The 26,222-nt window shown below is 41.0% G+C and overlaps 1 protein-coding gene across 7 annotated transcripts in view; it reads right to left on the reverse strand.

Annotated features, from left to right (window-relative positions):
* Nucleotides 1-24,274, reverse strand: part of LOC103465795 (CUGBP Elav-like family member 2) — a 37,116-nt gene extending 12,842 nt beyond the window's left edge. For 3 of the 7 annotated variants that reach the window (XR_001776688.1, XM_008410962.2, XM_008410960.2), the window contains exons 1-5: nt 23,124-24,271; nt 8,402-8,598; nt 4,581-4,663; nt 2,511-2,559; nt 753-887 (exon numbers count right to left, since the gene is read on the reverse strand). Coding sequence is in view for 6 of the 7 variants with exons in the window: in XM_008410962.2 (XP_008409184.1) it covers nt 753-887; nt 2,511-2,559; nt 4,581-4,663; nt 8,402-8,598; nt 23,124-23,236 (577 nt within the window). In the remaining variant the exon portion in view is untranslated. Of the gene's footprint in view, nt 1-752; nt 888-2,510; nt 2,560-4,580; nt 4,664-8,401; nt 8,599-9,544; nt 9,774-18,897; nt 19,218-23,123 lie in introns of those variants that run through there. The other 4 variants (XM_008410964.2, XM_008410963.2, XM_008410965.2 and 1 more) reach the window with 4 other exon arrangements.
* Nucleotides 24,275-26,222: the final 1,948 nt, after the last annotated feature.

Consider the following 26,222-nt stretch of genomic DNA (forward strand, 5'->3'; position numbering starts at 1 on the left):
CACGGAGAAAGAACACAACGAGGAGAACAGTAAACACTGGTCACATGAGCACAATGATCGACAGATTAAGTTGCCACCAAGAGGCTCGACTATGTGGTGTCAAGGGGAAGACGGTCGACGTGATTGTATCAAAACAAATGAACACATACACACAGTGATTGGCTGAAATAATTCAGGCCTGGAAACAAAAAGAAAATAAAAAAAACAACTAATAAAGCTCATTTATAACCATCTACACTGCATATATAGCTAGAAAAAGCTGGAAGTTGAAGCTAACTGCATTAWATAGAGGCCTATTTATATTTATATAGCCTAGATWTCACTGCAATCCGAGTCCYTATGCAACAGAAAAGCTATGCAGAAGATACGAGGTAATTCCAGCCCTTGCAGTGTATGATTAAGGAGGTGGCAAAGGAGCAGCTGAGCTGAGGTGTCTGCCAGCTGAGCCAATGAACACCAGCCGCCAGCAGTTGCCAAGGAGACGGGCCATTGTGCCGGGCGGAGAGTGCAGCAGCCCTTCACCGTGACATGTGGAGGCTCGGAGTCACAGCGACGGGGAGGACAGGAAGGACTCTACTGACGGTATATATATATATTAAACAAAAAAGCTCTCGATTCGTTGATTGTGGGGGTTTAAATTAAATACGGAAGGAGCGCCATGCATTCTTAATGAGGATATCTTCTTGGCTGTTCAGAGGGGTGGCGACTGTAATGCTCAGAGCTGAGTGCCTGCACRCTAAAAGCGCACTTACCTCTGCTCTGACCGTCCGGTCCCCGGAGGATTCGGCATTCTTCGATCTGTCCGAAAGACGAGAACATCATTCTGACCTCGTTCTCGCCGTATTTCTTCGAAACCATTCCCACAAACAGTTTTCTGTCTTCCACTGCTGCGGATGGGATAAAGGAGAGGCGGTTATTCCCGGACAACCAAGGAGCAGTGAAGAGAAACGGTCAATGTCACGCCGCTCCGCCTGAAGCTCCACTCGCAGTCATTTCTAGCACGTTCAGCGTTTCACTCAAAGCGCCAACTTCACAGCTCTGTTTTCCCTCTATTTGAGTTTTAAGCCAATTATCTATACTTATCCTTTTTCAAAGCTCTTCCTCGCAACAAACAGAAAATGCACATWGTCCAAATATGGATGTTTTCAGCAAAGACTAAAGTTAACTAATTCAGTTACAGGAATCAATGAGCTTTGATAATAAGCGCCACCAGCACTCGGYAGTAATATGCCATTAATAACAGCATCATAAGGTGACAGTAAATTTTTTTTGGCAAAGCTTTTGACACAGGGACGTTTGGTTCAGTGCAAACGGATAATTTACACAAAGCCTTTAAGCCACTGCAGCTATTTTAAAAACAAACATGGMTTGTTCATCATAAAGCTGGYGATATCCACCCTTCTTAAACTGAATAAATTGCTTTATGACAGGATCACCTTTCTGATGTTTGCATTTATTTTGCTCAGACTGCTTTGAAATTATACACAGGTCATCACTTGGGTGCAGTGGCAGCCAGTAGCTAAAGCTACATCATATCTCCTGGACCGGTACCCAAGTACAGTCTGAATTTATCAACATTCTTTAGAAAGTCGAGCGGTAAATCTTCAACATAGCGCTGGACGATGAATTGATTTTATAAATTCATCGGATTTTCTGGTTTTGAAGATTTAATTGTTGAAAAATCAGGATTTTTTTTTCGTCTTATCAAAGCACTTCTTTGGTTTCCAGAGAGGCGTCACCCGAGAACCACCATCTACTTTTTTTTTTTTTTGTGGAAATTGAGGACTAGAGTTGCAGACCTTTGCTTTATTGCATGTGTGAAAAACAAACAGGCAGTTTAAACGCTTTGTTGGCAACGATTGACATGAGAATCACAACCACAATGCATAAACAGCCCAACCTCAGACTCAAGTCATTCTAATCTGATTTGCAGCTTTCTGTAAAACAGCTTTTAGTTTCAATTTTACAATTCAATTTTAGCTTTTAGTTTACAATTTTTTTTTCATTCACAGCAACTAGTAAATAAAAAAAAAAATGAATGAAAATGAATTAAAAAATAATAAAGGCACAAAATTCAAGGCATGACTGGATGTCCCTTTTCCCCTCCATTATGTGTCTGTGTTGACAACAGTAGTGGGCATAATTAGAAGAAACTAAATGTAGAATGAAGTGATTTTTCCTTTCATAAAATACATATCCATAAGGTGGCCACAGAGTTCATTTTGAAACTGAAAATGTCAAATTTCTCGCTTTTTTTTCCCCCCCCTTCTTTAAAATGTGGCATCTTTTCCTCTAATTCTGTAGGCACTAATGGGTTTCACTTTACAGTTTCCAGACAGGAACGAGGAGGGGGAAGCGATTCACACCCAGGACAGCTGGCACTGCACACTGACACGCTGCACCCGCTCCAACCACTGAACCATGAGTCCTTTCCTCTTTTTTTTTTTTTGAAGTCAAAATATACCCCTTTGTCAAATCCTTTGGGTTTTGTTTCAAAAGCAGCCACCTACCACTTGTTTTCTCACTGTCAGCAGGTTTCATCTGGATAGGATGATGCATCTGTGGGAAACAAAAAGAAATGATTAAGACTCAGCCAGTCAACATAAACCATGTTGCCATCTATTCACATCAGTCTCTTAACTTCACACACCTTCAATCCAGCATCTGTCACTTTAAGACCATAATATACCAGTTTGAGATGCTGGGCAGGTGTCAAAGCTGCTGGTGGATATCAAATCTCCAGTATGCAATTTCAGTTCAGGCTGAATATATTGATTCTTCCTCCTYCTTCTTCAGAACAATTTGGAGACGTTGACAACCTGGCTAACTTTAGCATGCATTTAAGAACTTTTAGATCTTAAAATACTTCCTTCACACCATCTGATCCTGTCGAACAAGGAGTGGCAAATCCTGGATGTGAGCAACCTAATTTTAGCCAGAACGACATCTCTGCACACGCCGCTCTTTCTCAATCTTGTTATAAAAAGAAGCGGAGGCAGGGTACATTAACCCARCAAGATTGTCTACAAACCACAAAWCATGAAAGAAGCTTGAGACGCCCGAGCACGTCGTACTTGAGAAATAGCGGGTYTGTTTTTGACGAGGRACGCGACAGATGGCCCGCTCAGTGTGGGGACCAGCTAGCGCCGACGACCAAGCAGAGAGCAGCAGCGGAGGGGAGAGATAATAGAGAAGCTGATACGAGCCTTTCCACCGCAACACAAAGCTAACTCAGTCACACCTGCAGAAATGCCAGTAACAGTAGGACCAGGGATTGGCATTTGAAGCGCACCATTTGAAATGTCGAGCTGATGGATGGTCTTCCAGCRAAGAGAGCCACTGCTATACACTCGGCCTCGACACTCATTCATCACCCCGGTTCAATACGCAGCTATGAGCTCGCTGAAAAGTGGCTCCCCTCACTTTTCGGTGAGCTACGGTTTTAATYGACACCTGGACTTGTCTGGTATGGATTTAATTGACTGGAAGRCGTCATTTAGAGCGACCAGCAGCCGTGACAGATTTGTAGCTTTAACAAGCCCTTACTCCAGTTGAGCGCGCTGCAATCTCGCCGGACAAATCGGATGAAATATGGCACCACTCAGCCTAGCTGCTTTATACTTTTATGGCTTCAACTTGGAGTTAAAAATGTACACAGACATCAATGATTCATAAAGTCAAGCCTTTAATAACTTCAGCGTATCTGCAGGGTTCCGCAAGTCAAATTTAAGACTTTTATAAAGACATTTTCAATGGCACCGTGAATGAAATTTAAGAGAAAAAAAACAAAAAACATTTTGCACAGAATGCACCTAGCTTCATATGGGTTGGCAGCAGAAGTGAGCCAGCRGCGAAAACAAAAATACATTTGCACTTAAAAAGGACTCGACACACAGGAGGCGACATCACTCCCTCTCCATTAATGTCTTGTGAAATTTTGAGCCCTTACACATAGACGTGCACACGCAAGTTTGTGACGCGACATAATCCGAGTGGCCATGACTTTTGCTTGTCCCCATCATTCCCCCTGCATCAAGCCCATCACCCACCGACTGACAAAGAAATAGCTAGTTAGCAAGCAAGGGTATAATAGCTGCTRGTTAGCATTAGCTAACTTCAAAACACAGAACGCAATGAAGATATCGGCGCACAACAAAAAAAATTTTACCCGACAAAAGATTTTATATAAATACACGTATAAGGTTGAATAATCCTGCCACAACAAAAATTAAAACCTAACGTGTTTAAGGTCAACTTACATTATTTTATTGAATTTAAGACTTTGTAAAAGATGCCCAGACACCATGAACTTGCTTGATTCTGGCTGAGCCAAAGGCTCTTTGAATCCCACCTGAATGCGTCTGTGTTTAACTCATCGGTTCAAGTGTATTGAAGTTCAGGACAGTCCTCGTTTCAATGTTACTGATAGAGGGGCTTGATATTTTTCCAGGGCCAGACAGGCCTTCAGTGAACCGAGAGCTCATTACTGGCCAGTGTGCAGCTCCCAGCCTGCACCAGGGATATGGGGGGTGGGGTGGGGGCTGGAGCAGCTAAAAGCATCCCATGCTGTGCTTACTCACCCCACTTAAGGTCTTTATGTTGTGCAGTGCATTCTGGGCCTCCAGTGCAGCTTTTCTTGTATAAAAAGTTACAAAACAGCATCCTGCAGAGTGGAAAAAAACAAGAGGGGCAAACAATGGGAGTGGAGAAGGAGATAGAAACAACATTAAAACGCAAGGGGGAAAAAAACAATATATTAAATGAAACAAAGCATGCTGYAAAATATAAYGCACGCAGAAAAGGATGGTGACAGAAATCAGCAAACATTCAGATCAGCCCCGACCTGGGGTGGGATAGCTGGGACTCAAAAATCTTCTCATAACAGTGAAGGTACCACGCCCAAACATAAGCAGGCTACAGTAAGAYCACCAGAGTGGTGGAACAACTCAGAGTTAGCCATGTACAATCAGTGAGATGTAAAAATAAAAATAAAAGAAAACAGATTTAAAAAGCTGTTTGAAAAGAAACTAAGGTTTACATGAYATGTCAGTGATTCATTTAGGCTGTGAGAGTAAAACGTTTAGCAGACAACAGGAAGGTAACGTTACAGTTTTATATTTTTGAGTATTGGATATGGGAGTGGAAGTACATAGCCTTTTGGAAATCTCAGATTTCACAAACTTTTCAATTAGATTTTGTCAAGTTTGATCAGGTCTAAAGAAGACAGACATAAATTAAATGAATTATTCCTCTTAACTTCTCCACTAAGYCAATAAATATGGCTGCAAAAGTAGGCAGAAGTTTTATAACAATACATTTTCACCCGTTTTTCCCCAATAAAACATTTAATGACTTATTTTTAAATTTTGTGACTATTAAAGGAAACGTTTTGCAATTCCCCCTCATTTATTCATTCAAAATAACTTGGTCCATGTCTTAGCAGGTATTGCAGCCATCTTGGAAATGAGTCATCTGTAGTACCTGGATTCTCCACCAGAGGGTAAACAAAAACAGGATTGGATACAGCCAGTTGTTGGGGAAATAATCAACTTCATTATTGAGATCGAGGGCTCACAAATCAAAATGAATGCCTTCAGTGTTGTGGGTTGAAATATAATCAAGAAYGGGAATAACAGGAAATGCCATCGGTGGTACGGCTCCCATGCTTATAATGTGATGYGATGTTGTAGGCAACAACAGTGACACCGTGCAAAACAAGTTGGATAGGACTGACATGTCCAGAGAGATGACCAGTGGTGAAAAGCTGTCAGGAGACACCGATTCACAATTGGTGGGTCCAAACAGCGCCGGCGAGCCGGAGCAGAACAACCAACGCGTTTGTCCCGAGCATTTCAGCGTTATGCAAGAATCAAATCCAAGAAGAAGTGTGCACAAGGCATGAAAAGAGCACAAAGAACCCAAAAAGAGAACAAGTAAGAAGATAGATGATGGGGGAGGGGCATAAAAAAAGAARAGCGGGGTGAGAAATAAGAAAAGAAAAAAAAGCCTCTCATCCTTCCATCCCAGTAGACCGCCAGTGGCGTTCCAGCCCGTCAGTTTCACTGGGTTGGGGAAGTGGAGCACTGCAGCGTCTCTGACCTACATAGTGTGTATTATTCTGTTACTGGAGCTCCCAGGCTGTGGGGAGGGCTGTTGAACTCTAATATGCATCAAGCTGCACTCTTTCACAACCAGCTGAGAGCTCYCTTTCTCTTCTGCTTAGCCTGGACTCCAATTTGTCRGAGCCAAATAAACCTCCCAGAAAGGCATGAGAGTCAGATGATTTTTCATGACCTGTGCACAATGTGACCTAAAAGCCATTGGCAACATGAAGGCCCTCGATAGATCAGTAAACAAACAGAATCTACRCTGGCTGCTAAAGTAGTTCATCTGCAGGATCCGTTCGGATTTAGTCACACTGCAACAAACTAAGGTGTTTTACTGGGATTTTAAGTGATAGACCAATGATAAGTAATGAATTTGAAGGTTTTTTTGTAGAGACAAATTGACACAGATTCCTCAAATGGATGTAGAATGGGGCATTGATGAGGCTAATCTAATATGATATGATTTGATYTAAACCAAGGGTTTCCAGCTCCATTAGATGGTCTCTGGTTTGAATAAAATTCACTAAAATTTGTAGTTTAAACGTGACAAGAAAATGTCCGAGGGGCAGTACTTTAGTGAAGGCATAATCAATTTCCTAATAAGAAAAAAATATGACAAGGTAGAAAAATGAGTGGTTGAGTTTAAAGCTTTTCGTACATAATGGCAGATGACACTAAGCCATTATTATTTGGTTCAAATTGTTATGGCTTTACACAAGAGTACAAGGAGTGTTTGTGTTCAGTTTTATCACTGGAGGAAATTTATCTCACAGTTTAGGTGAGCCAAAGGCAGCTATAATCAGGCCAGATTATCTATCAGAATAAATTTACATGTCATTATCATGTCAATAGACCATCACAGCTGACAGAGGAAGGGAGGGGCCGATTTTAAAAGGAGGTCTTTGAACTCTCCCGACAAACAGCACTGAGGAGTCTATGTTTTCACGTTCAAGGAGAAAAACGAGCTCCGTGGGGTTTCACTGGTTTTCGGGGAGAGGCACCGCCAGTAAATTTGGAAAGGTGTAAAAAATTTGGATCATGCAAATGAACCGCAGTGACATGGAAGATATGCAATATGTATAAAAAAATAAAATAAAAAAAACCTTAGTCATCTAAGAAGGAGGAAATTGCAGGACATTGTAGTTCATAATCAGAAATGTTAATCTCGAATCTCAAGCKTCCCTCCCTTTAAACTAAAATGATACATTTTTGCCTTCATCCATAGCAACTGGCCGACCAATCGAATTCAGGTGACCACGAGCATTTCTATTTATTGTAATATAAAATAAAGTCATTGCTGACTGCTGGTAAAAAAATTAAAATCAAAGATAAAAAATCATTACKGTCCATAAAGGGATGTTAAACTTGTACAGAACAACTGATGCAATGACAACTACTGTCTATGTGACCAGGTTTCGGCTGAAGGCCATTTGTTGCATTTTTTCCACCAAGGTTGTGTGTAAAGTGCACCAACCACTAYGAATCGTTCCATTGAGTCACTGTAGTGAAATCACAAAAAAAACCTAGAATGAAAGCATGACCAAAAAAAATTTATGTTTTCTTATAGGTATGATAAATATGGACACTGTTTATTAGTACTTAAACAAAATACAAATAAAATGAAGATTTAAAATTGAGAAAAAAGAAAGTTCCTTTGAAGGAATTTGCATTGGTTATTCAGGTTTGCGTACTTGTAGAAAATTATGTGTGTAAGCAAATTAGGTTTGGAGGTTTGAGAAGTTTGGAAACATCYGACCGCAGCAGAAACGATCGTGTTCCTCTGGAGCTACACCTGCAACATTTGGTGTCATTTTATAGCTCAAAGTCCMCMGACAATAATTAGTTAAGCTGGATAATCAAAAGTTACAAGGGGGGGAAAAAAATGATTCTAGACTTTAGCTTTTAGACAGCAGGTCATGGCTTAGAAAGACGCGGAACGAAAACCTCAAATGAAGCTGAACAAATGATTCCAGGCAGACACCACTGGTTGTAATCTTTTGATCAAAGGTCAACCGTTTGCAGGAAGACATTAGACACTGACAAAGGACGGTATTAGAAGACCACACATTTAAATACTGCAACCTCCTTTGGTGCTTAAAACCTGAAGAACATCCCTAGATGCTCTAGGTATTGGTCTCCGTCAGTTGGATGAATATAGAAAAAAAAAAAGCCCTAATGTTACAAGTTAATTTATCAAGATTTTACTGTACCGTCTTACTGTGACTGGCTAACTATACAACTATGTTTTTCTTCTTGCATAAAAAAACCCAAAACACACACGCTTGTGGTCATACCTTTACTCTGAGGAGGATTCTGAGTCCGGTCACGCAGAATGTTGATCTGGTACACGGGTCCAAAGGGCTCAAAAAGTTCTTTTAGTTCTGTTTCCGTCCAGGACCGGGGAATCTGTCCCACAAACATTTTGATTGCGTCGGGGTCGGGCTGGTCCATGTGCTCCAGTGACCCATTCATCTTGCTCCCGTTGCCGTTGCTAGGAATGACAAAAACAGAAGTGTCGATATCAGACTGGGCTTCATGCAAAACTCGCAAAGTTTCAGTTGCTATTTTTAGTTGCCACAAAACTGTTTTGCTGTCCAGCTTTGGATGGCAACTACTACGTAGAAACTGAAACGCGACGCATTTCCAGTGACTTCATGGAAGGGTTGCCACAGACAACAGCTTCATCTCGRGTTTGCGTAAGAGCATCCATTTCCTCCCAGCATAAAGTTTCCTGCCTCTCAGGAAGCCCAAGGACTATTATCTGCTTCAAAGTGTTACTTTAGTCCATCTTTTTCAATGGTAATGGTCCCAGTGATGATGCACAATACGACCACTTTCAACAAACTGGTACACTGCACCAAAAAAATCTGAAACAAATATGAAACATTTACAGGTTTAGAAGCAGTTCAGAATAAAAAACTAGGRAAAAAGTTCCTTTACTTAATCACATTTGTATTTAAATGGAAACAATATCTTTGCATTTGTTTGTTTCGCTGCTGCAAGAAGCAGTTAACTTACACAATAACCTTGACATTTTATTATGATGGAAAATATTTCATCCTTATTCATGAAAGTGTCAAGACCATGAAATGCCACCATTTTCGCACAACACATGCATCAATCTTTTACAGACTCGTTTAAAAGAGAGGAACAGTYATGGGCACTGTTGTAATTTCTTCATTTTCTACTGGATTTCCACCATCAGAAAACCTGTAGCACCATTGTGTTAAACGCATTTGCCAAAATAATCTGAATGTGAACGACTATCCAAAAAGAAACAAATATCAAGTAATATCGGTATTAGGTAAAAACTCCTCTGAGGAAAACGAGATACAAGAGTTCATTCAAAAACAATGGTAACCAGGACATGAAACTCCCAACATCAATTACTACAGGGTTTAAAAAAATGTTTAACCAGAACACAGGTACACACAGACCTCTGGACGCGAGCCATCCATCTTTTATAAATCGAGCCCAGCCGCTCTGCTGAAACGCCAAACTCCTTGAGGGACCTCAACGACATGCTAACAAATCGCGGTTTGGTTCCTGTCCGTTTGCAAATCCCAATCCCTGCCTCCGAAGACTTCTTTTTCTCCAGGAGCCTGTCGATATTTTCAAATCATGACAGAGCAAAGCTGTGATGAAACAAAAGCCACTCTCCTCCAAAAAAAAAAAGAAGAAAAGGGTGAGCGCCCCCCCCTCCTTCCAGCAGCTAGTAACGGCTACAAGAAAACAGCACTGCAGAGGTCTGAACCTCAACAAATCGCTGGTTRGCAAGCAGAGATTTTGCAGTGCATCTTCTCTTCAGGCGCTCTGGCGATGGTACAGAGTAACCTACAGCTTCTTCGCCACAGCAGGCGAACAATATGTGATTGTTACCCCATGCTGGAGAACACTATTCGCCGTTCCTCTGCAGCACAATGGGCCGAGTCAGAGGGATGCTTTGCAACACGTCGAGGGTTTCGTCTGTGCAGGCCGCAGCCCTGGTGTGTAACACTATTCAGCGTTGCAAAAAGGTCTTTCACACCATTTTACTGAGGGGCTTTTGATCAAACCCTACGTGTACAGAGAGCAAACATCTCACACTGCATCTGTATTAAAGCATTAATACTGCCTCTGCTACAGAGTGGCTTTAATGCCCAGTAATGTCCTAAAACTTCACTTGATGTCTATAAAATATGTTTAAAGCCACACGATTTAATCTCATTATGCTACTGATAGCAGTTACCACATTGAGACTGATTTGAACTGTAAATATTCAACTACTGCTTTACCACAGCGAGATATGATCATAATCACCAGACTAATCATTAAAATGACAGCCTTTGTATTGCAAAACAGGTTTTTCTGACATGTTGAAACCATTTTGAACTAAGTGATTTATATCTGCTGTAAATCCTCCCAACACAGCAAAAAAAAAAAAAAAAAAAAAAGATTAAAGCAAAAAAAAAACTAATAGCTATAGAAGAAAATCCATGAGCTGGAGTGCTTTGCTAGGAAATGGAATGACAATGGTACACACATATATATATAGATTCTCTTCAAAGTTGTTTTTGAGAAACACATCAATGGTGTGTTAAGAGCAAGTTGTCCAAGAGAGTACAGTAATTCAAAGCCTTTAAACTTAAAGGGAACAAAATGTGTAAAATGAAACCAGAGATTTCACACAGAAATGTTGTTATGCATTTATGTGTGAAGAATCTACTTTCTGTTCTGTAGCGTTTAGCAACAGGTCGGTTCGCAGTTTTGTGATACAACACCGTCTTAAAGGTAACGTTTCCAAACCACCGAAATTCAGCGTTGCGTCAGTCCTGAGCTTCAAACTCATGACTCACTCGGATCGGTGCTGCCTCTCGCCTACAGGTCAGCACTGCAAGCCATTTTCTGYAGCTGRACGTAGAAAAATGAACCAGACATGAAATCCAGAAGAAATWGTTTCAAACCAGTGATGTGGTAACCGCTTATTTACASCAGAACCGAGTCAGCCTGTCTGTAAAAAAAMCAACTGTAGGTTTTAGATGAACATCTACAAACTGCAAGTATGACTATATTGCAAATTTATCGTCAACTGTGTGCGCGCAAGAACTGATTGGACAGGGAAAAAAAGTTAATTACATCAATAAAGAGCAGTCATACGTTGTACGGCCAGAATGTATGCTTGTTGTTTTAAGTAATAGAAAATGTTTCAAAAGTGTGTTAATAGATTTTGGTAAAGTCATTAAGAAATTGCCTTGCCACGCAACTAAGTTATTCACTCACCAATAAATCAGCTCCAGGCAAAGAATGTYGTTCAATAATTTTTATACTACTCACCATCTGATTGCTTATTTGCAGTTCAGGCTGCAGCAGCCTGAACTGCAATCATTATTAATCATTAAAAGTGTAGCTGATTATTATTACAAAAATGATTTCTTAATAAAAGTTTATCCTTCATTCAACCCAATACTCAGGAAGGTAAAAAAAAACTAAAATATTCTGGGGTCATAGCGAGACGGTTTACTTAAATATAGATGGCTCAACTTCAACTGTCACAGAGCGATGGAGACGTTGTGCGGCTCGTCCTTCAACAATCTTGTCAAGCGACAGTTCGACAAGCTCAGAGACGGCCAACGGCAGCTGAACCGTCACCCAAAGCCAGAGTCCGGACCACCGGATGTCTACTGTTGCAGGTGATTTATCTGGACCGTGTGTGTGTATTGGGGAATGTGAGCTTTGATGCCATGGACACYTCTGCTGCGTCCATCACACAAAGAGCCATTTTGCCTGATTCKGCACATTATTTTAAAAGCTCAGCACATGTGTTTGGACATTACTCATAGCTAAACCATCAGGGGTAAAGAACAATGTCACAATACCAGGGGTGTTTCCACAGATAATGATGGAAAGCAATCTCACAGCTTCCTGTTCTAGTTTAGAAAAGTTGCAATATTTCTGGACAGCAACAGGGAAAATTTCCCATTTCTAAACATAAGTATTGATTTTTGACCATTTTTTATGACTGTAAACCCCCGAAAAGAAAATGTTCGTCTAGTAGTAGGGTCTCATCTTTGTGTCACACAAACCACAAAATAATAATTGTTTAATTCAAATTTGTCAGTAGGTTAAAACCTTATTTGCTACTTCTTGGCATCTAAACCTTCAATCGCCCGTTTCTACTAGTTTGTTGTCCAACACGAATAAAATTTATGTTTGTGATTTTTTATATCTGTGCAGGACTTAAACARGAAAAGGCTACAGAAGTACTGAAAAGGTTGTTTGACTTTTTATTMATTACCGAGTTTCCAACACATCTCTGGAAATAACGACATCTTCTAGATAAGGAAAGAGGGAATAAAGTTTGGAAACTTTATTTTAATACACCAAGATATATTTKTGTCACTGACTTACCAAGAAAGTACAACTCAAATCTCAGACTACAAGACTGTTAACCTAGTATTACTATGGATCTATAACTGTGRCAGTATTTGATAGTGCTGCTTTAATTATTATTGATCAAACATTTGCTGTTGTTGTTTAGAAAAACTGAAGCTGAGGGAGCCTATTTGCCTGTGGTTGTTTTAGTAGTCAAGCATGACAGGAAACATTTTTAAAAATCCAATAGCTCAACATCTTAAAAACTGTTTTCTCAGAGAATATTGTCCATATCAGTTAATTCAATAGCACAAAAAACAGGTTTTACTTGAAAGCCGTCCAAATTTTCTGTGTCACACGAGAAGATTGTTAAAGGATCTTTGACAACATTTTGTTTTATAGTCATGGAGTGATTAAAAATAATCACTCCCACAGACTTGAAGATGCAACTTCTCAATAGGAAAACAGGGGCAGGATTTACAAAGCACTTGAAAATCCCTTGATGCAGARTTGCTCTGACATATGTTTTGCAAAACAAACCAACAAGAATGGATGTCGCTGCAGGCGCTAAAGCAAAAGGAGGGATAATGTMATTTGATTTCCATACCAAGTGCTTGAGCTAATCAKCACTTTGTGGTTCCGATGAGAAATTAAGACGTTTTCCCTTCCAGCATCAACTCCAATTCAGCTCGAAACGGCCCAATTCCATTGTTGCATTTCCCCTGATGAAGACAGACGTGTTCAATCAGCCCCTGAACAGACTGCATGTTAACAGACGGCCAGCATCTGATGACAAGGCCAGGCCCATTAGCTACATAATCGCACTAAGTGTCCCTGGCGGTTATCGATGACGTTGGCCAATAAAAAGCTTTTGTTAGCCAATAGTCAAGCAGACGAACGACAAGAAATTTATTTAAGTCTTCAGATGGAACTGAACTTCAGCAATGCAGCTCTAAGGAGACAAACGCAACCGCATTTGATTTGAAGATGGTTTTAGTCCATGACAAACCTACTTTATTCTCCAGTTTCTCCTGAAAGTAAAGCTACCTTTTAACAGATATTTGTAAGTTGTAAAACTTTAACAATTTAAAATATGTTAACCCAATGACAGGATTTCCATTTCCAAATTCTGACATTTTTCTGGACTMATTTCTGGGAGAGTAGCAAGGGGCTGCTTCACTTTGACATCTGGGTAAATTTAGGTCAATTCAAATAGAAAAATCTTAGAAAATCTAGATTAGAAATTGAACACATTTTTCAAAATAATCTGGTTTTGAGCAGATATGCCTCAATGTCACAAGATACTGAAAAGAAATGGCCGCATCAATGGTTTGTTTAGATCTGGGGTGTCCAATGTGCTGCCATTTGCGGCCCCCAGAACTATTCTCCAAGGCCATCCATCACACCTCAGGAATGGCCTAAATTTGGTTTGCCAGCTCAGGCAGGTGATGCAACTGCACACCTTTATGTCTCAAATGTTAGGGTGCAATTTTTTTCCTTTGCATTACTTTTTTTTTAAAAATACAAGTTTAATAATCTTAAATGTAATATAAGGTGCAACTGTATTTATACTGTGTGTCGTTTTGCCTTAATAGTAATAAAACCAGAAACATCAAGTGACTGACAAAAAAAAAAAAAAAAAAAAAAAAAAGTACATTTGGCTGAGGCCAATTATTAAACTTGATCAAACAAAGCAAGACTGAGTCATTCTGTCTAGAAAAACTTGATCAATACAAAAAAAATGCAGGGTATTGACTGTTAGGCGTTTTACATATTGCTTTTCTGCAGAAATTAGACTGTTTTGCTTGGTTCATGTACAGCCTTAAGTTTATTTCTTGCAATTTTAACCCTAGTATAAAACTCAAGTTTACATTTTTTCATATCAATCTGGGCGCAGAAAATCACAAGAATCAAATACCATCATTTTCCAATCTGTGGAAAAACCAATGCAAAGAATGCAGTGATGATTATTCAATTCAAATTCAACAAAAGCAAAGATTTTGCCCCACAAATGAATGGGAGAGCCGTTTTTCCCTTCTTGTCACATGCTCCATATCCAGTCAGTCGGGSCTCCACTTGACTTGTTCACTCAAGACGCTCTTTAAAACCTCGACAGCTGRCCCAACTTGATGCGAGCAACAGATACTCACCTCTCAATCGCAGCCACACCACCCTTTTCATAACTTTTAATAAGTTGCAGCTATTTGTTTTACACAAACTTCAAATACACGCTTCCTTAAAAAACCTCTGATCTAGATGTTTATGCAACGGTGAAAATAGAGCATTTTCCTCGATATTTTTTGCTTGCGGAAGAATTTGGTCAACCTTTGATCAAAATGCCCCCCTGCTGAACACGGCAGACGTGATTATGAGCGTTTCAAAGCTGTTCGTGTGGCTCCGGTCTTGTAATTACAACTTCAAAACAGAAGCAGAAGAAGCAGAAAAACAGGTGACGAGCCAGATCTGAGCACTACTTATTTTCCGACTCTCCGTGTCCGCTTTGATAACAGCTGTCCATAAGAGTCCCAAAACGGAGAAGAAMAAGGATCAGCTAGCCCGAGCGGCTCCCTGTTGCCGAGCCAAAGATCTCCCGCTTCAAACTGATCAACAGCTCACCAACCACAAGAAAAAGGATTACAGTGTCACTTAGCTCACTGGCATAGCATTATGACTCTGCTAGCTGCCAARGGATCACATCTAAGCCCTGATATCCAYCCATACTGTCAACAACCAGGCAGATAAATCAATCAAATGCAACTTCATCAACTTGTAATCGCCACCACAAGTCCCGTAAATAAGACACTCTGGAACGAAAGCGTGAACMAAACATTATGTAGTGGAATAACATTTGTATTAAAAGGAACTCGTACTTTGAYTAGCTGCAAACACTAAACACCTGACTTAAAAACAATGTCAGATGATTTAACCTGTAAAACACAATGATGGCCGTTATACGCTTACTTACAAGATGTTTTTGTAGGAAAAAAAGCTACATTCTCAAAGGGATAGTATAGATTTTCCCACGAGTCATCTGGGAGAGTCCTGCTATTGCAGGAGAAAGATGTAACCTGTGGTTTTGTAGAGAAGTAAAGAATCCCTCAAAGCGAAGCAGCTGACTGTGAGCCTGACCAGATCGTTTCCAAGGTGCTACAAGACCTGAAAAAGCCCAGGAAGGCATTATATTTGAAGCCGTTTCATAGAAGACACCTTGAAACAAAATCCAGAAAGTTTACTCCATTCTCGGCAGACTAAGAACAGACTGACGGGTCACAGTTGATTGGGAGGGATTGACACAGGCTAAAGTTTAGTACAGCAATATGAACAATATYCAGCTGAAGAAGAACACGAAGAATGAGAACAAGAAGAAGAAGAATGCATGAAGTTATTTGTAGTAGTTTGGAAAACTGATAAACTAACATAGCAATAAATTCCAGGGATATGAACATTTTCATGATTAAATGTTCAAACCTGCAAAAAAAAAAAGAAAGAAAAAGAAATCGATTATACTACACCATGTTGTCTACCAATATATTTTAACTGAACTTATGCAATTATTTATTTTTGCTATAATTGCTTCCTTTTGCCCATCAATGTCTTAATACAAAAATTATTATTATTATTATTATTATAACACAGAGGAACCGATACAGGATCATTCTAGACTGAAACAGTGTTGCTAAAACACTGGCTCTGGTGCATACAAAACATTTTTACATTGTACGAAAGAATCCTGTCCATGAAAATTTATTCACCAGTAGCTCTGTACGGTTTGTCTCCTTCTGGTCCTTTTTCATAATATCTTCGCTGGCGATCAACCACAGCAGAAGAGTTAGTTCCTGCAGGTTCCTACGGGTTCCTGCTCTGATGGTCAGCTTCAGTCTGGCTCCCTCGTGACCCATGTTATCAGCCCACCAACGCCTTTGCAAAAGTCTGTAACCACAGTTTTCCTCTGTGTCCCTCTGCCACTTGTTGCTGTGCTCCTCCAGTCAGCAGTATGAAAAATTTACAAAAGGCTACTAAAATTGTCTTTGGAATATTTCCAGTTGCATTTTTTTCTGCATATATTTTTCATAATTAAAAATATTTTTAAAGCTGTTGTAGATACCATTACCCTTTACACCACGGTATTATTATACATCATTATACAGCATTAATCTCATCCCAATCCATGCCTATTTAAATTTCAACACAGCGCTCCAAATAGAAGCAAATGTTTTAAGGTTATGCAAGTTCAGCCAAAAGTTGCCGCCATCAGTGGTTCTTAATTAAAAACAGTCTCTCCAGTTTTACACCTTCTCTTGGCTGGGAAAAAAAAGCATCTTATGACGTTATAATGAAACCGAGAATGAACAATAAATCCCACTTGGCATTGGTTAGCATGATATTCTCATAATGTTCTGTAAAAACAGTTTATAGTAAAACAGAAAGGAAACAATTATTTCCACTCCTGCACACTTATTACAGTCATAATCCTGTGGATAATTATTAATCTCCAATTTAATTCCTATACATAGATTTAAGCATAAGCACAAAATGTACAAGGTTTGCAAATATTGTGCTTATTGCACAGATTATCCTTTTTTTYTTCTTCCTGCAACACAGATGCCATTTATAGCTATTCTAAAACAGYTTCTTCAACACSAGTGAAGGTTACTGCWCCAATTTCCACGTTTATGGTTGATTCTTAAAACTAGAAATATTTATAAACGGCCCTATTGCACACGAGAAAAATGCCGTCGTCTTCCCTCACCCAGCTGACTAAAAGAACTACATAAACTCGGGTCACTTGGCTCAGTTCTCTGTTAGTGTTTTTAACCCTGGTCCTCACGGTACACTGTCCTACATGTTTTAGCTGTTCCTTTGCTTCATCACACCTGATTCAGTACTAGCATTTAGGCCTGTCACGATAACAAATTGTGCTGGTTGTTCCAGACGTTATTAGGATAAACAATAATGTTGTTTTGAGACCATTTTCCAGGAATTTAATGGTAATGGCAAAATACTAATGCAAGAGCACATTCTAGAATATCAATAACCTTTAAATTCTCATGAACATTTAACACTAGAGCTGGAAGTCATTTTAAATATCCAAAATAAATAAAACAACAAATAAAATGAATTTTGAAGTCTTTGTAAACAAAAATGTCCTAAATAAGAGCTAGTTGAAGACTTTTCTCACCCAGTTTTTGACAGAAAGAGAAAAAAGATCAGTCATACCAATGGAAATTATTGAGACCGTTTTAATTTRTCATGTGATCGACTGATTTATTGATTATTGTGACAGGCCTACTAGCATTTCCCCCTCATGACATCRAGTGCTGCAGAAGTCTGTTAATTTAAATCAGGAGTTTGGACCCAGCCAACCAAAGCCTAAAATTATTGAGCTATGCAAAATAATTGAATTTTTTTATTTATTTTTTTTTACTAAAACTAGATCCTTTTTTTAACGTATCCGGAGAGGCATATTTAGAGATTCAAACGTAGGGTGAATAAGACAACATCCAAGTTTGACGTGTCACTGACCTGCTCATTTTTTTTTTTTTTTTTTTTTTTACGTTGCTCAACTTCCATCTTGTTTCCCAAATAAAATTAGGTAACGCTATGCGAGCGGGTCAGCAGTGCTGGTTAGCACCCCCAGCCCTCTGTCTTGTTTACATACCCTGTCACAAGACCTCCATTAATGGCTCAATAATGTAGCAAACCACGTGTTTTCTGCCGTCGAGCACTCACATTTCAACATGGACGTTGACAACGGCGTCTGTTATCAACACTCAAGGGGCGTCAAACAAGCCTCCGCTTGTGTAACTACTGGGGAAATAAATGCCAACGGAGCCTGTCAATATTCAGCAAATACGAGTTGAAGTGGTAGAGGGACCTTAGCTTTAAAGTGAAATTAAACACCTTCCGTTTTGCTTAAGCGCTCTGAACCCGTTTGCTTGTACARCGTAAGGCTCCAAACATGAAGGTGGTGCTGCGTTTGTTCAGTTACAGAAGCACAAATAGATAAGAACACAGTGTTTGGACAAGCTGCCCAGGGTTGTTTTTCTGAACTGATACTGAAACGTGTGATCTCCGGAAGCACATGTCAGTCGACTATGCTGCGCCCCGCATAGCTAACTGCGTTTATTCTTCGACAAAACACATTTTTAACTCCCAAACAGCGCCCGTCCTCTCTCTTCGAGACGAGTTAATTGTCCCAACTAAAACACAGCTGCTCCCCTGTTTGCAGTCTTCAAACTTTAAACAACCAAGTTKAACTCCAGGTGAGCGGATCCCGTCACCACTGTTAGCAACGTTAGCATATCAGGAAGCTAGCGCTAGCCTCAACTGTGTTGTTTTTTTCCCTCCCCCTCAAAAAAAAAAAAAACACTCACGGGGCTTTCCGAGCCTGAAGAAGCGAAATGGCAACACGACAGAAATTGATTCCCGAGCTACTTACATTGTGTCGCTCGAAGTCATTAACCGACTTTCGGTGAGGGGCAGGAAATCTAGGTTGTACGTCGAAGTCATGCTCAGAAACAGCGTCGAACAATGAGAGAAGCGACGCCCGCACAGAGCGAGAGGCTGAACTCCTGCGAGACGAGAAGACGAAGCGGAGCAGGTGCAGGGAGGGGGCGTCTTCTTCTTCAAAGCTGCATGGGAGCGAGCGAGAGAGAGAGAGGAGGGGGGCAACCAGCGTCCGCCTTGGTTCTCCCTAGTCTTCCGAATGAAATAAACTCAGGCAAGGCAAGCWGCTTTCTGTCTCTGCTCACCGAACTGCAGCAAAGCAGAGGCGTGGCCAGAGCCAGAAAAGTCTGAAACCACGCCGCCAGCAGCATCTCTGACCCCCATAGAAAATTAATCTGTGCCCCACTTGGTGCTCCRTGGAGACTTTATTATCTATTACTGGCAGCAGAATGGTTGCTGTGCTTCTATATTGAAATATTCTCTCTTCTCTGCAGTTCCATTTAGAAATGGCATGCTTGATTCATATTCGTGCGGATATTACAGTCACTGATAAGAGGCAAAGCTGTTTTTGAGAAGGGGGTTTTAGARAGATAACAKCAGTTTGAAAAGAAATAACAKACGTGGAGGAAAATTATTTTTGATAATTTTTTTTGTTTGTTTCTTTCCTCGAATAGCGTTTTGTAGTTTGAATACCCCTTGAACATTTCCACCTCTTGTCTTGTCAACCCTCGTGTAGGTTTTGATGTATTTGATGGACATTGAGTCCGGCACAAACGTGAAGGAAGGAAAGCAAATGAAACAAACAAAAAACCTAAAAAGTGTGGCATTCATTTGTACTCAACACCACTTGCACAATCACCCCAAGATAAAATCCAGTGCGAAGTCACCTTTGTCCTATTTAAGTACAGGACAGTACAGGAAGTGTTCTGAAAAGGCCTGGCAGTTTGTTAGAAACATAAATCATTACGGTCAGAATAAACATTATCATGAAGACCAAGGAACACAGCAGGCAGGTCAGGAGTGAAGTTGTGTAGAAGTTTAAAACAGGGTTTGTTGTAAAACCATAACCCAGGCTTTAAATATCTCACAGAGAGAGCACTGCTCAATACAGCATCCAAAAACTGAAGGAGACCTAAATGGGTAAGCATTACTTAGTGAATCAACCAAAGAAGCCATGGCAACTGCAAAGATTTACAGCTCGGGTGGGAAAATCTGTCGACAGGACAACTACTAGTGGTGCACACCACCAATCTTGCCTTTACGTGGCAGAGTTGCAAGAAGAAAGCCAAACATCATCCACAGAGCATAGCAAACATGTGAAAGAGGACGGGTCTCTGGTTACACAAGACCAAAACTAAGGTGTTTAGGTATTCATAGAAAACGCTATGTGTGGAAGAAACACCATGCATCCTAGTGAACGCACCATCTGCATCTCAAATCATCTCGGCAACAACACGTGGGTCGGGTTTCCTTCAGCAGGGCGACGGAAGCTGGTTAGAGTCGATGGCGAGATAGAATTAAGGAAGCAAGACAGAAAATCTGTCAGAATTAAATCGTCTAAACCAAAGCATATTTGTGAGTTGGAATGGCCCAGTCAAAGTCCAGACCTTATTCCAGTTGAGAATTCTTGCAAGACTTGCAAACTCCCACTCACAGGAACTTTCTACGCAATCCGACCAAGCTTGACCTGTTTTGCAAAGAAGACATTTTGATCTCTAGATTATCGTTGCGGATGAAGTATTGAGTCRTTTCATTCCAGTGGAAGCTTGTGCTTGTGTGACAGGATGTAAAAAGACTTCATTGATGCTTTTGCTGGGCACCTTGGAATAAAACCTACAGTCATAGCTTTCAAATATTCTTACTGAAAAAAAAAAAGATGGTAAAAAAGACTTGGAAATGTACGAAACCGCCGCCTCCGATTGGTCAGAGAGTGAAAGATGCTGACGTAATGGAATGAGTGACTGCAGGTCTACAGCTTGAAAATGGAGGTGTTCAGTCAAAGATGTACGAGAGTGTGTGAACAACCTGAGTGCCGTTACTGCCTGGGTAAGACTGGACCAGGAATCTCGTGCTGACCTGAAATGTCCTATCCGAATATTTCTCTTTGTTGGAACAAGATTTAGGAAACTAGAAAGGCAAAACGTGGAAGGCACTGAGCTCCACTGAATTTGAATAGGTTTTTTTTTTTTTTTAATAAACGGCTTAAAAGAAGAGTACTGCAGATTTTTATCAGAGCACTAAAAGTGTTTACATTTTGTATCAGTTGCTCTTCCATTGATCTTTTCTGCTGTTGTTGTTGTTGTTTTGTTGTTTTTTTACTATTCATTTTAAAAGGTCAGTAGGTTAGTCACCCTGATGTTCCAGCTCGTTCCATAGTTTACATTGCAGAAAAGCCAAAAGTGAAATAGCTGAAATGCGGTTTTTCTTGTTCCCCCCAGTGTCACAGGTCATATCCCCCTTTGTGCCGGTGCTGAGCTGTTGTTTCTCTGGGGGAGGGGGAGCCTATCCTCCTTTGTTGAGCCGGATTTGCAGGGCGAGGCCCTCCGCACACGAGGGGGCGAGTGGAAAAGAGAGTGGGGCCGACGGGGAGAGGGGGGTCGATGCGGGGTCGTTGTCAAGTGCAGCTCGCAGCTCGGCAGAGAGACAGGAGGGTTTTTAGCCTAATTATCGAACCGTTCATTATTGGCCCCAGCAGCTGCTCAGTCCTGAAATATTATTCATAGCGAGCGTTAAGAAACAGCCCATTTATGAAAGCTGACTTAATCCTCGTATCCATAGCAATTTCAAGGCGACCTGGCACCGGCGTTCAGCACGCTCTATTAAATAAATAGTGTTTATGAAGAGGGGTGGTGTGCGTGACGTGATAATGCGAGCTATTCTGCGGTACGTTCAGAGAAGCCCACGATCCTGCGTGAGCTACCATTAAGCTTGAGGAGGAAGGGGGGGAGGGGGGCCTGCTATAAAAAGGTTGTGCAAAACCTCTCTGGAGAATCAGGTTTCATCAAGATGGAGGCTAAATACCATAATAAGAGTCCACACGTTACCTTAGATCTAATGAGTTCTTGGAGGTGAAGGATGCATTCAGCATTTATATTTAAATTATTTCTGGCATGCACTTGCTTTTTCTATAAGATGTCTGTGTTGAGTTGATACCACAGGCCGCCGGTGTTGAGATGCCAGCACCTTCTAATACTTGATTCTTAATCTCAGATTACTACTACTGTAATCCCATTTTAATCTTCTCCATGCCGCCATGCTTTTGTTGTTTACATCAAACACATCCTGCTCATGCAGTACAACTTAAATAAATAAATAAATAAATAAATAAATAAATAAATAAATAAATAAATAAATAAATAAATAAATCACATCCCATCTATCATCATCATCATCATCATCATCATCATCATCATCATCAACATCATCAACATCATCAACATCATCAACATCCCCTGTGCATTTAAATTCGCTCCACTTCATCACAAACTGCAGGGTGTAAAAATAGGTCAGCTTCAAATGAGATCAGCTCCTAAGAGCACACTTTTATTTCTCAACTCTGGATTTTTAAATTTTTTTTGCAATAAAATTATTTGAGGAGCAGCTGAAGGGTTCTCAAAATGGAGAGGGTGAACTACGGTCTTATCAAGCCGTGTGAAGGAAATCTGCCCCGGTCCAGATAAGACTGATTGCGCACGGTTCTGCCTCGTCACTTCACTTCTGCAAATTTTCTCAGAAAGGTTTCTTCTTATTTACATGACAATTGATATTTTTAGCTGTTTTTGACAGACTCTGAACATCGAGGTGTCTTTTGTTGATGTCTTATCTCTGAGTTTGTGTCCATCATCCTCTCCTCTTTTATCCACATTTCTTCAAACTGTTGAAGAACTTTAAACCAAACGCTCTAAGGTTGGGATCCAAGTTAAAACAAAACAGACTTGTCTCCATCTCCCTCTTTCTCCCGTGCGATAATTAGTTGATTTACAAAGCTAAACCCAGTCAGAGAGATGACACACACGCACACACACACACACACACACACACTTATGGAAACACCACAGAGAGACCATCCTGCCTACAGGCGCAGCATGGGAGAACGCTCAACTGGAAACAATACATCCTGTGACAAAATCCAGTCCAGACAAAGAGGCAGTCCAAATACAGGCTGCTCCACAAAAGCTTATCCAAAACTGAATGAGGGGGCCAGCCCCAGAAACGTACCTCATAGACAGGTCCTCATTCCTGACAGAGATCCCGGCCGCAGAGGGGGGGCAGCGCATGCTGTTGGCATACAGACTCTGCACCAGAGCCAGCTCAGAGGAGTGCTCCAACATCGGTGCTCTGGAAAAGAAAATCCAACTGATGCAACGGACACTTTTTTTTGTTGTTGTTGTTGTTTTGTTTTTTTTTTTGTTGTTTGACTCTTTCCGCTCTATCCTCTATCTGTGTGATTCCTCTTTCCTTTATTTGTCTCCCACCCACTCTTTCTCCTTGCTTCAGTGCAGCAGAGCAGCTCCCACCCCCTTCGCTGACTGTGGTGGCTGAAATAATCCTCTCTGACAGCTCATCGTGTGCTAATGCATTGTGCCGCCCGCGGCAGCCCGGCTCGCAGGCTGTGGAGCCGTGTCCATGGCAGCACTCGTGTACTAATAGAAAGTCATATTTGGGAAAACTTCAGAACATTGACAACGGGTGATGAATTCCCACTGTCAGCTGAGAGAAAGAGAGAAAGAGGGAGAGAGAGAGAGAAACAGGGAAGATGGGGGATATGAGGAAACGTCACCCGAGATGCCAGAAGATCTCATCCTGGGCCCGTTCCTGGGTCTGTGACACATTCCTGTGGATGCTGGCATGAATTTGAAACGGTGCTTCCAATGGTGGCCCAAAGCAGATCAACTGTATCCTGCAAACTTTTTTTGCTACAGCCGATTCCATCGTTCTGCTTGTAAACACGGATCTTTGCATGTAATGACTGAACGTGTAACTCACTTTGTCTGCATAGTGCCAATTCACAACAATATTCAACAGCAGACTTCGAGTCCAACGCTTCTCATTAGTCAGCTGACAGTAAGCAGCCTTTATATGCTGTGTCATGTTGCAACCAAAAAATATCAAAGTATTTTTCATTGGGATTTTATGTAAAAGATGGAGACAAGGTGGCACACAGTGATGCGATGAACCGACCAGAAATCTGAGAAGTGTGGGATTGCATTCAGTTCTTTGGTGTCAGAACTGCCTGGAAGTATTTGATAGCATAGTTTTGCACAAGATCACGACGCTGGATTTTTAAAAAGCCACAGAGTGACCAGCATGTTCAGCACGGCTTCCATGTCCTCCGTTGTCGATCTTGTGTCGCACGCGGATCACACTAAGCTATTTTTCGGATTCTGGAACCGACTGCCAGCTCTTAGAGGTAGCAGGTCATAATGGACCAGCTGTATTTTGGTATTAATAAATGGAATTCATAAATTCAACTTACTGACTCTTATTTAGCCTCACACATAAAGAACTCAGCATGGAGAACAGATGAATCTCCTCAGGGCCTAATCTGGGTGTGGCTGTCATATCAAGGAGGCCCCTAAAGAAACAAGACAAGATTTGTATGTAAAAACATATCGAAAACAAGCATGTCTTCACCTCGTCTTTGGTGTTATTTTTCAGAGTTGTCACGTTTCCATGAACATGCACAGTCAAAGTTGCAAGTTTTTAAAAACTGCGGGTTCGATTCTTGTAACGGAGTTAAATTTTGCATGTAGACCATAAAGTCCCACTGCGGTCTCGTCTGACTAGAGCGCGGCAGCAAACTTTAAGCAGGCTCTGTTGCGTCTTTCTTTCATAAATGCTCTGCATGTCGCGGCAAATGCAGAACCAATAATTGTTCTTTCAAAATTCACTCACATGCCTTCTTCTTCTGCTCGGATTGGCCAGCGACATACAGGGAGGCAGCTGGTTACAATGGATTTGATTTAGAAGCGTCGGAGTCAAGAAAGAACATTTTGTACCAAAACTGAGACATCCTCTGAAAAAACCGGTGGACTTGCTCTCTCTTCAGCTTGGAGGTCAAGAGTTCAAGTATCTTGATGTCTTGTTCGAGGAATGATTGCAGGGCGGAGCGGGAAACAGAAGAGGACCTATTCGACTCCAATTAGGTAGAAGGTGAAAACAACTACTTATGAGATTTAGATCACGACTGAAAGAACAGGATCACTGGTGCAGCTAGGTGAAATATACTTTACTCCACAGTGTGGCATATTTCACAGATGGGGGGATGAGCTTCATTATCTGGATGGATGGATGGACAGACGGAGACCAAAGTACACATTTCCCATTTTTATTTGTGAGACGTTCTAAAAACCGCCGATCATTTCCATTCACCTTCGTGAGCGACTTTGTGTCGTTCCACTAAAAAATGAAATCGCTCTACAGTTCATCTAAATTTGTGGGTGTAATTTGAAAAATTGTGGAAACCTTAAATGGGTGTGAACACTTAGCCTTCCGACTATTCCTGTCAGCCACACGTCAGTAAATACCGATGACAGTAGAGCTTTTGGAAACCCAGAAAAGGCTGCAGGCAGAACAGGATGAAAACCAGCAGACATGTTCGCCACTCCGGCCTACACACAGCCTGCATGCGGTCTGGTGCTGTTGGAAAAAAAAAAAAAAGGTCATTTATAGCTTAGACAACCGTCGCAGGCAGCTCCACTAGTCCCAAAGCATGACCTACACATGCCTGCATGTATTTCTACAGCAGGATGAATTTTTATTACATCTGAATATAAACCAGGAGGAGGTGGGGGGCTTGGAGCTATCTGATGGCAGGATTCAGCAGCACGTTGGAAAGACTCAAAAGAGAGAGCCCAACGCCTTAATTTGCATTAGACAAAGCTCATTTGACTGTGTTCTGAGCCGTGTAGGTAGGAGTGCGAGGAAGACAAAGCCGCCTTTGAAGCTGCAAAAAAAAAAAAAAAAAGAAGAAGAAAAAAGCACTTTCCTCACATGACTAACGCTGTGAAGACTCTGCAGGCGTGTGCCTTCAGATTAAAAACCTGGAAGCTGTTTATTACAACGTTACTATCACAAAAAAAAAAAAAAAAACACAATCCCAAGAGGAGCTGAATGTAGGTCTCGGTCTCCCACAGGTATTGGGTCCCTACTGTTTGTAATGTGACATTAAGCAGTAAAGTCATCTGAAACAGGGTCAGCGTGTGTGTGTGTGTGTGTGTGTGTGTGTGTGTGTGTGTGTGTGTATGCGTGTGTGTGTGTGTGTGTGCGTGTGTTTGGTTTTGCACAACTGAGAGAACCAGTTTGAAGGAAGGGGGA

The sequence above is a fragment of the Poecilia reticulata genome, linkage group LG6 (genome assembly GCF_000633615.1).
Source record: "Poecilia reticulata strain Guanapo linkage group LG6, Guppy_female_1.0+MT, whole genome shotgun sequence".
Classification (NCBI taxonomy): Eukaryota; Metazoa; Chordata; class Actinopteri; order Cyprinodontiformes; family Poeciliidae; genus Poecilia; species Poecilia reticulata.